At 36.7% G+C, this 12983-nt stretch overlaps 1 protein-coding gene, 1 non-coding gene and 1 pseudogene across 4 annotated transcripts in view; all 3 read right to left on the bottom strand.

The window, feature by feature from the left end:
• ABHD18 (abhydrolase domain containing 18) overlaps positions 1-12983 on the bottom strand; it is a 40204-nt gene that overhangs the window by 5049 nt on the left and 22172 nt on the right. Inside the window, exons 8-12 of one of the 3 annotated variants that reach the window (XM_065903928.1) lie at positions 9596-9734; positions 6971-7060; positions 5882-5983; positions 962-1340; positions 15-177 (exon numbers count right to left, since the gene is read on the bottom strand). In XM_065903928.1, coding sequence (XP_065760000.1) covers positions 15-177; positions 962-1340; positions 5882-5983; positions 6971-7060; positions 9596-9734 — 873 coding nt within the window. Of the gene's footprint in view, positions 1-14; positions 178-961; positions 1341-5881; positions 5984-6970; positions 7061-9595; positions 9740-12983 lie in introns of all 3 variants that reach the window. The other 2 variants (XM_065903925.1, XM_065903926.1) reach the window with 2 other exon arrangements.
• Positions 1361-3918, bottom strand: LOC136145550 (small integral membrane protein 15-like; annotated as a pseudogene).
• On the bottom strand, positions 9399-9532 carry LOC136146201 (small nucleolar RNA SNORA42/SNORA80 family). The gene has a single exon (XR_010658930.1). It is a non-coding gene; the product is annotated as a small nucleolar RNA SNORA42/SNORA80 family (small nucleolar RNA).

The following is a 12983-nucleotide window of genomic DNA, read 5'->3' as shown; positions in this document are numbered from 1 at the left end:
ACCAATCATCTTACCTGAAGAGTCCTTGTTTAAAAAGATAAGCACTAATATGACCCCCTTCTAGATATCGGATTTCACAACCAGGCCAAATTTCTTGTAGACTTCGAACTCCTGTTCGTGGAATATAGGCATCTTCTTTGGCTTGAACCACTATGATGAGGCTTGGGTCAACTGGAACTAGGTACAGGATTTTTTAAGATGCAACATATATACTTTGAAGAAGCTCTAAGAATTTTATATAAATACTGGTAACCATATTGAAAAGTAAAATACACCATACAATGCAGTAAGTATGCAAAAAATACTTGCCAAACTAAAACTTTTGATCATTAAGTTGAAAGTCAACTATACTGGATCTTCCTGGTGGCTCAGTGGTAAAGAATCCACCTGCCAGTGCAGGAGACCTGGGTTCTATCCCTGGTGCGAGAAGACCCCACATGCTTGGAGCAGCTAAGCCTGGGTGCCACAGCTGCTGAGCCTGTGCTCTAGAGCCCAGGAGCTGCAACGGCGGAAGCCCAAGCACCCCAGGGCTGAGCACGAGAAGCCACTGCAATGAGAAGCCCACGCAACTAGCAGAGTAGCCCCCACTGCCTGTAACTAGAGAAAAGCCCACACAGCAATGAAGACCCAACACAGTGAAAAATAAATAAATAAAATAAGCTTTTAAAAAATCAACTGTACTGAACCATAACATTATAATATTCATCTCTAATACGAGGAGATGGGTATTCTAAAGAAGATACAAACCCCACTGTTTTTAACGAACTAATAAAATGGTCTTGGATTTTCATGGATAAAATTTAAATATACATTTAAATAACTCACTTATCTTAGAAAACACATTGCAGAGCCAATGATAAATATATTCTTGAAAATATGAAATTATAGCATACTTTAAAAATATTTCACACATTTTACATATCATCAGAATATAGTCTCAATGTCACATAAAAATTAATACCTGAGAAATTTGCTACATGAGTACATTCATCCATAACTCCTTTCATAAATATTAAAGATTCTTTCTGAAGATTGCTTCTTCTTTGTTCTTTACTGAGAAGGTGGCATGACTGAGGACTGCAACTTGTATAACTACTTTTGTTGGTTGAAAGTGTTTGATTGAAGCAGTCCATCTTAGAGGTATCTTGTAACAAGAGTCCTTCTGATGTGGCACTGATAGATGTTTTACTAGATTTATGGCACTCAACAGGTTTTTGGGACACAACGTGGTCCGTCATATCTAAATTTAAAGTTCTAGAAACCAGATTAAGGTTAGTTAGCTTGTCTGCACTGCTGGGGAAGCGTTTCACGAACTCTTGTCCCATTTTGAAAGAATCTGTCTGAACATATGAAAGAGAAGAAAATGTCATTTAATATAAAATAGGATTTTATGTAACAACCTTGTCAAAACAAAGAGAAAACACATATATCCATCAAGGAATAACTGGACAAACAAAATATAATATATCCATATAATAGATTATTAGACAATCTTAAAAGGGAATGAAATTCTGACACATGCTATGCCAGAGATGAACTCTGAAGACATTCTGCTAAATGAATAAGTCACACACAAAAGGACCATATTGTATGATTCCACTTTTATGAGGAACCTAGAGTAGTCAAATTCATAGAGACAGAAAGTAGAATGGTGGCTGCCTGGGGCTAGGAAGAGGCAGGAATAGAGTTTAGTTTAATGGGTACAGAGTTTCAGTTTAGGAAGAGGAAAAAGTTCTGGAGATGAATGGTGGTGATGGATGGAGGTGATGGCTACAAAACAATGTAAATGTACTTACTACTGCTGACCTGTACACTTAAAAATGGTTAAAATGGTTAATACTAATGAACTGTACATTTAAAAATGGTTAAAATGGTAAATTTTATGTGGCATATATTTTACCATAATTAAAAAAAAACAGGAAAAAAGGTATCCAAATTTAACTGAGGACTAAGACAGATTATGTTTTATTGCTAAATGTTTCCTACTAAATGGTAAAGATTATCATTTAGCCTGTGACACATTTTGTTTTGTTTGTTTTGGCTGCACCACTAGGCTTGCAGGATCTTAGCTTCCCAGACTAGGAGTGAATCTGGGCCCCCAGCAGTGCAAGTGCAGAGTCCTAACCACTGGACTGCCAGGGAAATCTCACTTGTGTCATGTTTTTATTGTTACAGTTTTGAAATCCATGATTTGTTTTAACCTTAGAACTTCTAAAATTCTTTGGAGTGCATCCTAGCAGTAGTAATACATCAGTCACCCCAAATTCTTTCCTTAGGCTGAACTAAGAAAAATTAAAAATTATCAAGAAAAAATATTATTAAAATCCCCAAAGTATAATACACACTAAGTTTAAGAACTTACAATTTAAGTAAAAATAAAGTTTGTCAGATACTAAAAGCAGTCAAACAAAAGAACGACAGCCTGGGAAAATATATTTGCAACTTATATGACAAAGAGCTAACTACCTTAATTGATTAGACGTGAATAAAAGGCTCAAAATAACAATTTAAAAAATGAGCAAAGGATATGCCATAAAGGTCACAAAAAATGAAATACAAATTGCTCTTAAACTTATAAACATGTTCAATTTCACTTACACTTAATTGCTTTTTTTTTTTTTTTGCCACACAGTGTGGCTTACAGGATCTTAGTTCCCAGACCATGAATGGAACCTGGGCCCCCTGCAGTGGAAGCATGAAGTCCTAACCACTAGACTGTTAGATAAATCCCCTAAAAGAGTGCATTTTATATTACTCTACTCAAGTCATCTCTAAGAAAATGGCAGTGTTCATAAGTACAAAAATGGTTATATCCTCTAAGTAGTAGTCTACATAGTGAAGATAATAAGAGAATGCTTTATAAAATTAGATTTTTAAAAAATTTTTATTTAATTGGGGGCTAATTACTTTAAAATATTGTAGTGGCTTTTGCCATACACTGACATGAATCAGCCATGGGTGTACATGTGTTCCCCATCCTGAAAATTTTTAAGAACGTAGAATATCTGGTAATTACAAGTATCTCAAAAGCTAAGATGAGAAAAATAGAGAAAATAAGTACTCATTGAATAAATATTGTTTTGCTTTGAGGAAGCCAGAAATGATTCCTGTCCAAAAAATAAGTAATAATGATAAAAGATGTAATTAATACACTGTATCTCTTTTAAACCAAAGCATGCATTTCACCTCAAGACAATTCTGATTTTGTCTAGAACAGGACCCCATTTTAAGCCATTATTTGAGCAAAGTTCATAATCTAAAGCCATTTTTCTCCACAGGATGTATTCATTTTAAATACAGAAGCTGCAAACTGGCAAATGACGAAGTCAGTTAAAAAGAATCCATAGCATAATAAATATCAGTTTACATTAACTGTCAACAAACTTCTACATGAAGGCTAAAAGTTGATACAGTACAGGTGAGAACTAACATGATTCTTCCATGTTCTTAGACTTTGTTTACTAAATAATGCTGTCATAAGATCTGAAAGGAAACTTTAATGGGTCTTCCTAAAGCTGCATAATTTTCCAAACAATTTTCCTCTGATTACAGAGTCTGTTCATTCCTTCACTCCTTTGCATGAAGAATTTTTTTTTTTAAATTTTTAATTTTGCACTGAGGTATAGCCGATTGACAATGTTGTAATAGCTTCAAGGTGAACAGTGAAGGGACTCAACTATACATGCATATGTATCCATTCTCCCCCAAACTCCCCTTCTATCCATCAATCTTTTAACTTTTGAAATATTTTCTTGACATTTTTCCTTGGCCTCAATCAGCCTTGCCAATTTCTAAGCCAATGCAGCACCTGCCAGAAACAATGGAGTAAGGACTAAGATAGCTGTTGTAAGGAAGCCATGCGGATCTTTTGCAAGCCTATACCACAACATACTCAGCCCAGGCCTGTACATCAAACATCGTTGTAGAGGCCTTATGCTTGAGCAAAAGTGAAAGTGTTAGTTGCTCAATTGTGTCTGAATCTTTGCAACCCCATGCACTGTAGCCCACCAGGCTCATTTGTCCATGGAATTCTCCAGGCAAGAATACTGGAGTGGGTTGCCACTTCCTTCTCCAAGGGATGGTTCCCACCCAGGGATCGAACCTGGGTCTCCCACATTTCAGGCATATTCTTCACCGTCTGGGCCAGAAGGGAAACTTGAGTAGTCTCTAATTTTGTCCTGGGATTATTAGCCATCACATTTTCAGGGGACCCTTGGTCAGTTGTCTTCTTTAGCTCTACCATACACTTCTGAGTTAAGGCTTAAATTCTGTTATGGTCTCATGTACCTCAATTTCAGATTCCAAGCTCATGCTTGGAGGAATAAATATTATTTCTTTAAGGAATATTCTTCCTTCCAAAAGGGATTGAGACTGGGTTTGATCTCCAGATCAGACCAGACCAGCGTGGCACCTGAAGCCATCTGCACTTTTCCTCCATACTGATGTTTCCCCTTCACTCACTCACCCTTCCTCACTGACCCCCTCTTCAGCCCCCACCGCAATCCCACCTGCATCTGGCCCCTGGGGCCACACTCAGCTGACCCTCCCTCCGTCTGGGACTCACATGGTGGGGTGTGTGAGAATCAGGGGTGGTCCCCGCCACTCCTTGCAAAGCACCATGGCTGCCTCAGCTGACACGGGCAAAACCTCTGCAGTGGGTGCCACCAGCCTCCCCGACTCCCAACTCACCCAGATTATCAGTAACTTTCAAACTGAGTGTGCAAAACTTTAAAATTCATGAAAAGAATGGTTACTTTAGGAGAGTAATCAGGAAGCAATTCATTTCCCTGAAAATTGGTAAATTAAGGGAAAAAATTAAACTTTTCCTATATGAACTGAGGGCTTCCCTCATGGCTCAGGGACAAAGAATCTGTGTGCCAATGCAGGAGACTTGGGTTCCATCCCAGGGTCAGAAAAGTCCCTTAGAGAAGGAAATGGTAACCCACTCTAGTATTCTTGCTTGGGAAAGCTCATGGACAGAGGAGCCTGGCAGGGGTTGCAAAAGAGTTGGATGGGACTTAGTGACTAAATAACAATATGAATTGAATTATGAGACAACCAAATAATTAGCAAAGGAAGTGACTTTTTAAAATAAAAGTATTTTAAATTAATAAATGAAAAAAAGGGACAGAATTAGAGTATCAGCATTTTGCAACTCTCAATGTAATAGACATAGACATTAAGCATCAGTGGCTGCTTACACCACAGGAAAGAGCAGCCAGACATTACCTGCTTCCTATACTCTTAACAAAGAACATGGAGGAATATACATGAGAATACAAACAAAAACCTCGGCTGTGAGAAACTGTACAGGTGAATAGCCCATGTTCTTCAACAGATAAATTATAATGAAAAGAAAGGAATGAAGAAGAATTTATAGATTAAAGATACTTAAAAGACCCATCAGATAAAAGATATATATCTAGGAATGCGTATTTGGACAATAAAATTATCTTAAAGACAGAAGGAAGTAATTACTATAAAAATCTGGATGATGATAACTAAATAGTAGAAGGAGGAGGGCCTTTTGATTAGGACACATGAAAGAGCTTTTTGTGTTGGGTGCTAAGTGCTGAGCGGGATGGTCAGGTTCTATTCTTGACCTATTACAAATGCATTAGCCATTTAATAAATGTAGTAAGCTATACATTAGCTTTGCATGATTGTGGTTAGGACTCTGTGCTCTCACTGCCGAGGGCCTGGGTTCAATCCCTGATCAGGGAACCAAAGTCTCACAAGTCGTGCAGCACAGGCAAAAAAAAAAAAGAAAGAAAAAAAGATATACATTTAAAAAAAAATCTGCAATTCTTTTTAAAAATCTGAATCATTACCATGGTCAAAATTCACCCCCCCATGTTATGCAAAAGTTAAAAATACTTACTCCACAGTATTCAAGCATGTGAATAATTTCTTCTTCATAAACTGTCTGTGTATAATACTGCTTTTCTAGTTCCCTCCAATTAATTGATTTACTTAGCACGCCCTGAAATAACAAACTAAATTAAGATCAGATCACATCTGTAAAGCATGTTGTCCAATAGTTTGATTATTCTTATTGTGCAGAAAGAAAATTAACAAAGCAGGCTTGAGATTTCCTATCTCTGGACAAGCCTACTTGTAAGGCTGGACCTTAACTAAAGTCTGGTAACTTGACTGGTAAACAATAGTTCTTTCAGTTCAGTTCAGTTCAGTCGCTCAGTCGTGTCCGACTCTTTGTGACCCCATGAATCGCAGCACACCAGGCCTCCCTGTCCGTCACCAACTCCCGGAGTTTACTCAAACTCATGTCCATCAAGTTGGTGATGCCATCCAGCCATCTCATCCTCTGTCGTCCCCTTCTCCTCCTGCCCCCAATCCCTCCCAGCATCAGGGTCTTTTTCAATGAGTCAACTCTTCGCATCAGGTGGCCAAAGTATTGGAGTTTCAGCTTCAGCATCAGTCCTTCCAATGAACACCCAGGACTGATCTCCTTTAGGATGGACTGGTTGGATCTCCTAAAGCTTCCAAAATGATATGGGTCACTGGGCCTAAACTGCTGATACAAACAATGCAGTTTCTATTAAACAATGGATTTCCTTCTGGAATTTTAGTATGTGAGGCTGAGAATACCTAAGAACTCTGATCTCTTATATAAACCCCAGACTTCAAGGCTCAGGTGAGTTTCACTGATGGACAACAATTTGCACCTATTGTCATAACTCACTGCTGAAGGAATTAAACACATTCTGAAAGACTCCTTTGGAAGCTTATGCTTGGTTTCTTCTGGACTGTACCCCATGTGCCTTTTTCCTTGGCTGATTTTATAGTGAATCCTTTTGCTGCAATATGTTTTAGTTGTGAATATGACTATATATTGAGTACTGTGATTCCGTCCAGTGAATCACCAAACCTGGGGGTGAATTTTAGAACCCTGAAAACTATTATGTTTAATTATATATAGCTATCTAAATATTAACTGCAATTATATTACCGTAGTGAAGACCCCAGATGCTGTGGACCAAGACAGACATGGAATCAATGGCATGGGCTTAGGCCAGTTGGATACTGCTAAGGAAGCCATCTGTAACATAACAGAAAGATTCAGTTTAAAGTTCACAGTCATTAAATGAAAAATACTTAATATTAATAAGTACTTTGGGAGTGGGATGGGGAGGGAGGTGGGAGGGAGGTTTAAGAGAGAGGGGACAAATATATACCTATGGCTAATTCATGTTAGATGTATGGTGGAAGCAAGCACAATATCGTAAAGTAATTATCTTCCAATTTAAAAAAAAGTATTTTGTATAGTAGTTGGTGAGATAAGACATGAACATCAAGTCTCTTAAACACTCATGAGAATGTCTACAACCTCTCCAAATTCCCCAGATCATAAACTCAACAATGACATAAAACTGCCTCCTAAAAAACCAATAAAGTATATTAGGAAATTTTAAGTATCTTAAGACCCTTCACAGAAACCTACTTTCTACTGGGTAAATATAGAGCAAACATGCTGGGATGTAGATCCTGGGCAGTAGGCTAAGCACACTCATTACTTAAGTGACCTGCTCAGGTGGAGCAGGATCGTAACTAAAAATCTCAGACTTTTGAGGTTGACTGAAAGATGTCAAGAATTTGGTGAACTACAAAGCAGATTATACAGTTGATATAAAATGATGTAATATGTTTAGAGAAGTAAAATGTTACTTTTGGCTAGAGGAATCACAGAAGGCTTTATGAAATAGCTGTCTTTTAGGGGAAAAGATAAATGGGGTCTTCTCTTCTATATAAAGAAGACGGTATGATCAAAGGTGGATGGTGAGAAATACAGGGTCTGGTGGGGAAACAGCCAACATACTTCAGTTAGGCTGGTCAATAGGGCATGTATCCAGAGGAGTAGGGAGACAGGTAGGGCTAGAAAGCTTGATCAGGATCAGATTAGAGGTTCCTTTGTTCCATAGATAATGGGGAATTAATAAAGAGACGGGAACAAAGTAGCGTTATTGTCAAAGAATTGATTCAGTGAAGCTAAACAGTATTTTATAAGATTGATTAGAGACGGTGAGATTTGAGGTAGGGAAACCAGTTAATAGGTAGTAGTCCAGCTGATAAGTTAGAACACTCTGACTTAGGTCATAAAAATGGAAACAGTACTAGATAGGAAAATAGATCTTTTCCCACCCTTCAGTTTCACTGTCTTTAGTTGTTTCAAATTTGAGTTTTTGAAGCTAATTTTATCAGTTTCAGCCTTTGGTAATTGCTTTGAATTTGAGTAAGTTTTTAAACTTAATCTTATAATTCAAATGAATTATAAAGAATATGTATCTATAGATATAAACGTACTGGATGATTTTTATGTCCAGGAAATGAGCCAGAGGGTCATGTTCCTGGCCCTCACTGAATCAACTGCTTTACAGAGAAAATGGACTGCTAGACAACAATCACAGTGCAAAGAAATATGTACATGTTACTGAGAAATGAAGTGTGGGAATCAGGAAGAGCTTCCCACAGAAGGACGCTCTAACCTGGAAGCAGAAGGGCAAGCTGCTACCTGGCTAGGTGATAAGGAGTGAGGGGGCACTAGAGGGATGTGCAGCTAGCGCCAGTTCCATAGTAAAACCTTTGGCAGGTTTTAAGCACGAGAGAGCAGAGAACAGATTTAGGAACACCACACTAGTTACAGTGTGGGAAAAGCTCTTAAGAAAAAGATTGAGGAGAGAAAAGACTAAATGGAGAAACCAATGAGGAGACTGTACACTCTAGAAAGCAAAGGTAAAACAGGTTGATGGTATGGGGATGGAGGGAAGAGATAATCAAAAAGTGTTTTGTAAATCCACTATCTTCAGGAATTTAACAGCAAAATAAAGCATTTATAGTTGAGATTTGAAAAGCTTTTTATTATCAACTTTTAATAAAATATTAAATCTAATACCTGAAACATAGCTGTGAAGTAAGTAGTAAAATCAGTATGTCCATAAATCACAAAAAAATCGTTATTTAATAACTAGAATAAAAGATTAGAATCTGTTCCTGCAGGATTTCCCTGGTGGTCCAGTGACTGGGACTCTGCACTCTCAATGCAGGAGCCCGGGTTGGATCCCTGTTCAGGGAGCTAGATTCCATATGCTGCAACTACAAGATGTTGTGTGCTGCAGTTAAGACCTGGAGAAGCTAAATAAAATAAATAAATTAAGAAGAAATAATTAAAAAAAAAATCTGTTTCTGCTTTCACCAAAAGTAAAATTAATTCTATACCTAAAGTGATTTCTTTTCTTTTGGCCATACCACGCAGCATTAGTTCCCTGACCAGGGATAAACCCACACCCCTGTACTGGAAGCAAGGAGTCTTAATCACAGGACCTCCAGGGAAGTCCCTAAAGTGAATTTGTAAATAATTAGATTCCCTAGACCTTCCACCCACCTCACCAACCCTCTTCAGTGCTCACAGCCCACAGGTAAGGATACTGGGCAATAGTTTAAAGCTGCAGTTTTCTCTGGCATGGGTCTACTGTGAGATGCCCACAGAGGACACACCATAAATCCATTACTATGCTTGATTCCATAGACCTTATAAACATAACCACAATTAAATATAAGTTGAAATGAAAATGCTTACGTGTCCTCCCATGGATATTCCGGTCATTCCTAGAGGTCCATAACCCTCCCTCTCTAGCCAGTGCAAGAGAGCTGCAGATTCTAAAACAAGAGCTCCTCCCATCACAAAAAGGTCGGACACGTTTTTTAAGCTGGACCTTCTAGCCTCACAAAACAAAAGAGAAAATTATTTATGTTTTTACATTTTTATACACACACATTTACAATACGCAGCCAAAATGCATGTTTTTCTTTTAATGGACCAGATAGCTAAGTATTAATAAAACAATGGTATAAGTTGATAAAATTAAATTGCTGCTAACATTGTTCTACATATTAATCACCTAAAACTTAAAAAGTTGTATCTGCTCTACTACATACAATCTTCATTGAATTTCAACTACTGAGCTATTTTGAAATCCAGAGAACATATTATTTATTTGACAGAACTTAAAACTGTTAAAATATGTATGGGAAAATAATATTTCTATATTGTCAATTTTTAGTTAAATTACCACATCAACAAAAGGAAAAACAAATTTATAGTTGTCCCTTCTTAGGAAAAAAAAATTACAATAGAGCTTAAAGCTCACATTAAAAATATATATATATAAAAGAATTGAAACCTAATACTAGATAATTTTCATAGAACCAGAGCAAAAAACTCTTAAATTTGTATGGAAACACAAAAGACCCCGAAAAGCTAAGGCAATCTGGAGAAAGAAAATTGGAGTCTAGAGGAGTCAGACTCTCTGATTTCAGACTATACTGCAAAGCTGCAGTAATCAAGACAATATGGTAATGGCACAAAAACAGAAATCTAGATCAGTGGAATAGGATAGAAAGGCCAGAAATAAACTCATGCACCTATGGTCATTTAATTTATGACAAGAGAGGCAAGAATATACAATGGAGAAAAAGACAGTCTCTTCAATAAGTGGTGCTGGGGAAACTGGACAGCTTCATGTAAAAGAAGGAAATTAGAAAACTCTCTAATACCATACACAAAAACAAACTCAAAATGGATTAAAGACCTAAATGTAAGACCAGATACTAAGTCTTAGTGGACTTTCCTGGCAGTCTAGTCGTTGAAAATCTGCATGTCCAATGCAGGGGGTACAAGTTTGATCCCTGGTCGGGAAAAAAGGTCTCACATGCTGCATGGTGTGGCCATAAAATTAAAAAAAAAACACCAAAAACCTCTTAGAGGAAAACATAGGCAGAACACTCTTTTGACATAAATCAAAGCAATATCTTTTTTTTTTTTTTTTTGCTGCACCACACAGCATGTGGAATCTTAGTTCCATGACCAGGGATTGAACCTGTACCCCCAAGCATTGGAAACACAGAGTCTTAACCACTGGACTGCCAGGGAAGTCCAGCAATATCATTTTTGATCCATCTCCCAGAGTAATGAAAATAAACAAATGAGGCCTAATTAAACACAAAACCTTTTGCACAGCAAAGGAAACCATAAACAAAACAAAAAGACAACCCACAGGTTGGGAGAAAATATTTGTAAACAAAGCGACTGACATAGAGCCCATGCAGCTCTATATATTAAAAAAGAAAAAAAAAAAAACAAAAAACATCCACTCAAAAAACATGGGCAGAAGATCTAAAGAGACATTTCTCCAAAGAAGACACGCAGATGACCAAAAAGCACATGAAAAGATACTCAACATCACTAATTATCAGAAATGCAAATCAAAACCACAATGAAGTAACACCTCATACCAGTCAGAATGGCCATTAACAAAAAGTCCACAAACAATAAATGCTGGAGAGGGTAGGAGAATAGGAAACCCTCCTACAATGATGGTCGAAATGTAAATTGCTATAACCACTAAGGAGAACAGTATGGAAGTTCCATAAAAAAATAAATGACTACCGTATGATCCATCAATCCCACTCCTGAGTATATATCTGGTGAAAACCAAAATCCAAAAGGATACACTCATCCCAGTGTTCACTGAAGCACTATTTACAATAGCCAAGACATGGAAGCAACCTAAATGCTCACTGACAGAAGAATGATAAAAGATGTGGTGTATATATATACAATGGACTATTACTCAACCATAAAAAAGAATGAAATAATGCCATTTGCAGCAACATGGATGGAACTCAAGATTATCGTACTAAAGTTAGTCAGACAAAGAACAACTTGTGATAGACAACTATCATATGTTATCACTCATATGAGGAATCTAGTTTTAAAAGGATACAAATGAACTTATTTACAAAGCAGAAACAGACTTACAGATATTGAAAATAAACTTACAGCTGCCAAAGGGGAAATGTGAAGGGGAGGGATAAATCAGGAGTTTGGAATAAACATGCCCACACTACAATATATAAGATAGATAACCAACAAAGACATACTGTATAGCATGGGGAACACTACTCTATATTCTGTGATAACCTATGTAAGAGAAGAATCCAAAAAAGAATGATTGATGCATAACTGAATCACTTTGGTGCACACCTAAAACTAATAAAACATTGTAAATCAACTATACTCCAATAAAATTAAAATATTAAAAAAGAAACAAGGCAATAATAACAAAGGGAAAATAAATAGCAATGTAAAAGAATTCAACCTAATACTAGTCTCCTGAATTACGGAAATCTTGACTATTAGAAAAATAATTTTTATAAAAATACATGTTTTGATGAATTTAAACACACCAATTCAACTGAAACTTTCTGTTTTAGAAACTGATTTTACATATAAGTATTTACTTGTAAGAATTATTTTACTACATATTTTTAGAATCCAGAACCATTCTTATATGATTAAAAATATGACTTTATTACTAAAATGACCAAGTTATATCTACTTGTCAAAGTTTAATTCACATAAAAACATATTCCTATAGGAAACATTGCCAGAATGTATAAAAATTCACTTTGTCAATGGTTATTATATGCAGACTAATTATGTAGAATTATTATGTGACTATGTAGAATAATTATGTGCAAAGAACCAAATGCCATAAGAATGCAAAGTTTTGAAAAACAGAACTCTGGCTCCCAGAGAGCTTATCTCCACTGTCCTACCACATCCTCTTAAAGTCCATAAAGTAGGTTTCTTTTTACAGAAACTATACTATCTTATGCCAAAATAAATTATATTCATCATCATAAAAAGGCCTATTTATCCTTACGTATTTCTATCCTCGCTTCAATTTTCTATTTATGATCATAGTTCTCCTGATTACTTATTTTAGCCTGGTATGGATGTTTGAATTCTTAGTTCCTCTTCAGTTGGCTCTTTTACATAGAAGTTACTAATATAGGTTCTAGGACAGTGGTTCTTTGTAACAATGGACTGAGTCTCAAATGGTTTAACCATTTTTGATGAAAGCAAGCATCGATGGCTTTGCGAGAGAAAGAGAGAGAGATGG

This window comes from Muntiacus reevesi, chromosome 13 (assembly GCF_963930625.1).
Source record: "Muntiacus reevesi chromosome 13, mMunRee1.1, whole genome shotgun sequence".
NCBI classification, from domain to species: domain Eukaryota; kingdom Metazoa; phylum Chordata; class Mammalia; order Artiodactyla; family Cervidae; genus Muntiacus; species Muntiacus reevesi.
The sequence above is the reverse complement of the archived record's forward strand: the minus strand, read 5'-3'. Positions and strand labels throughout refer to the sequence as shown.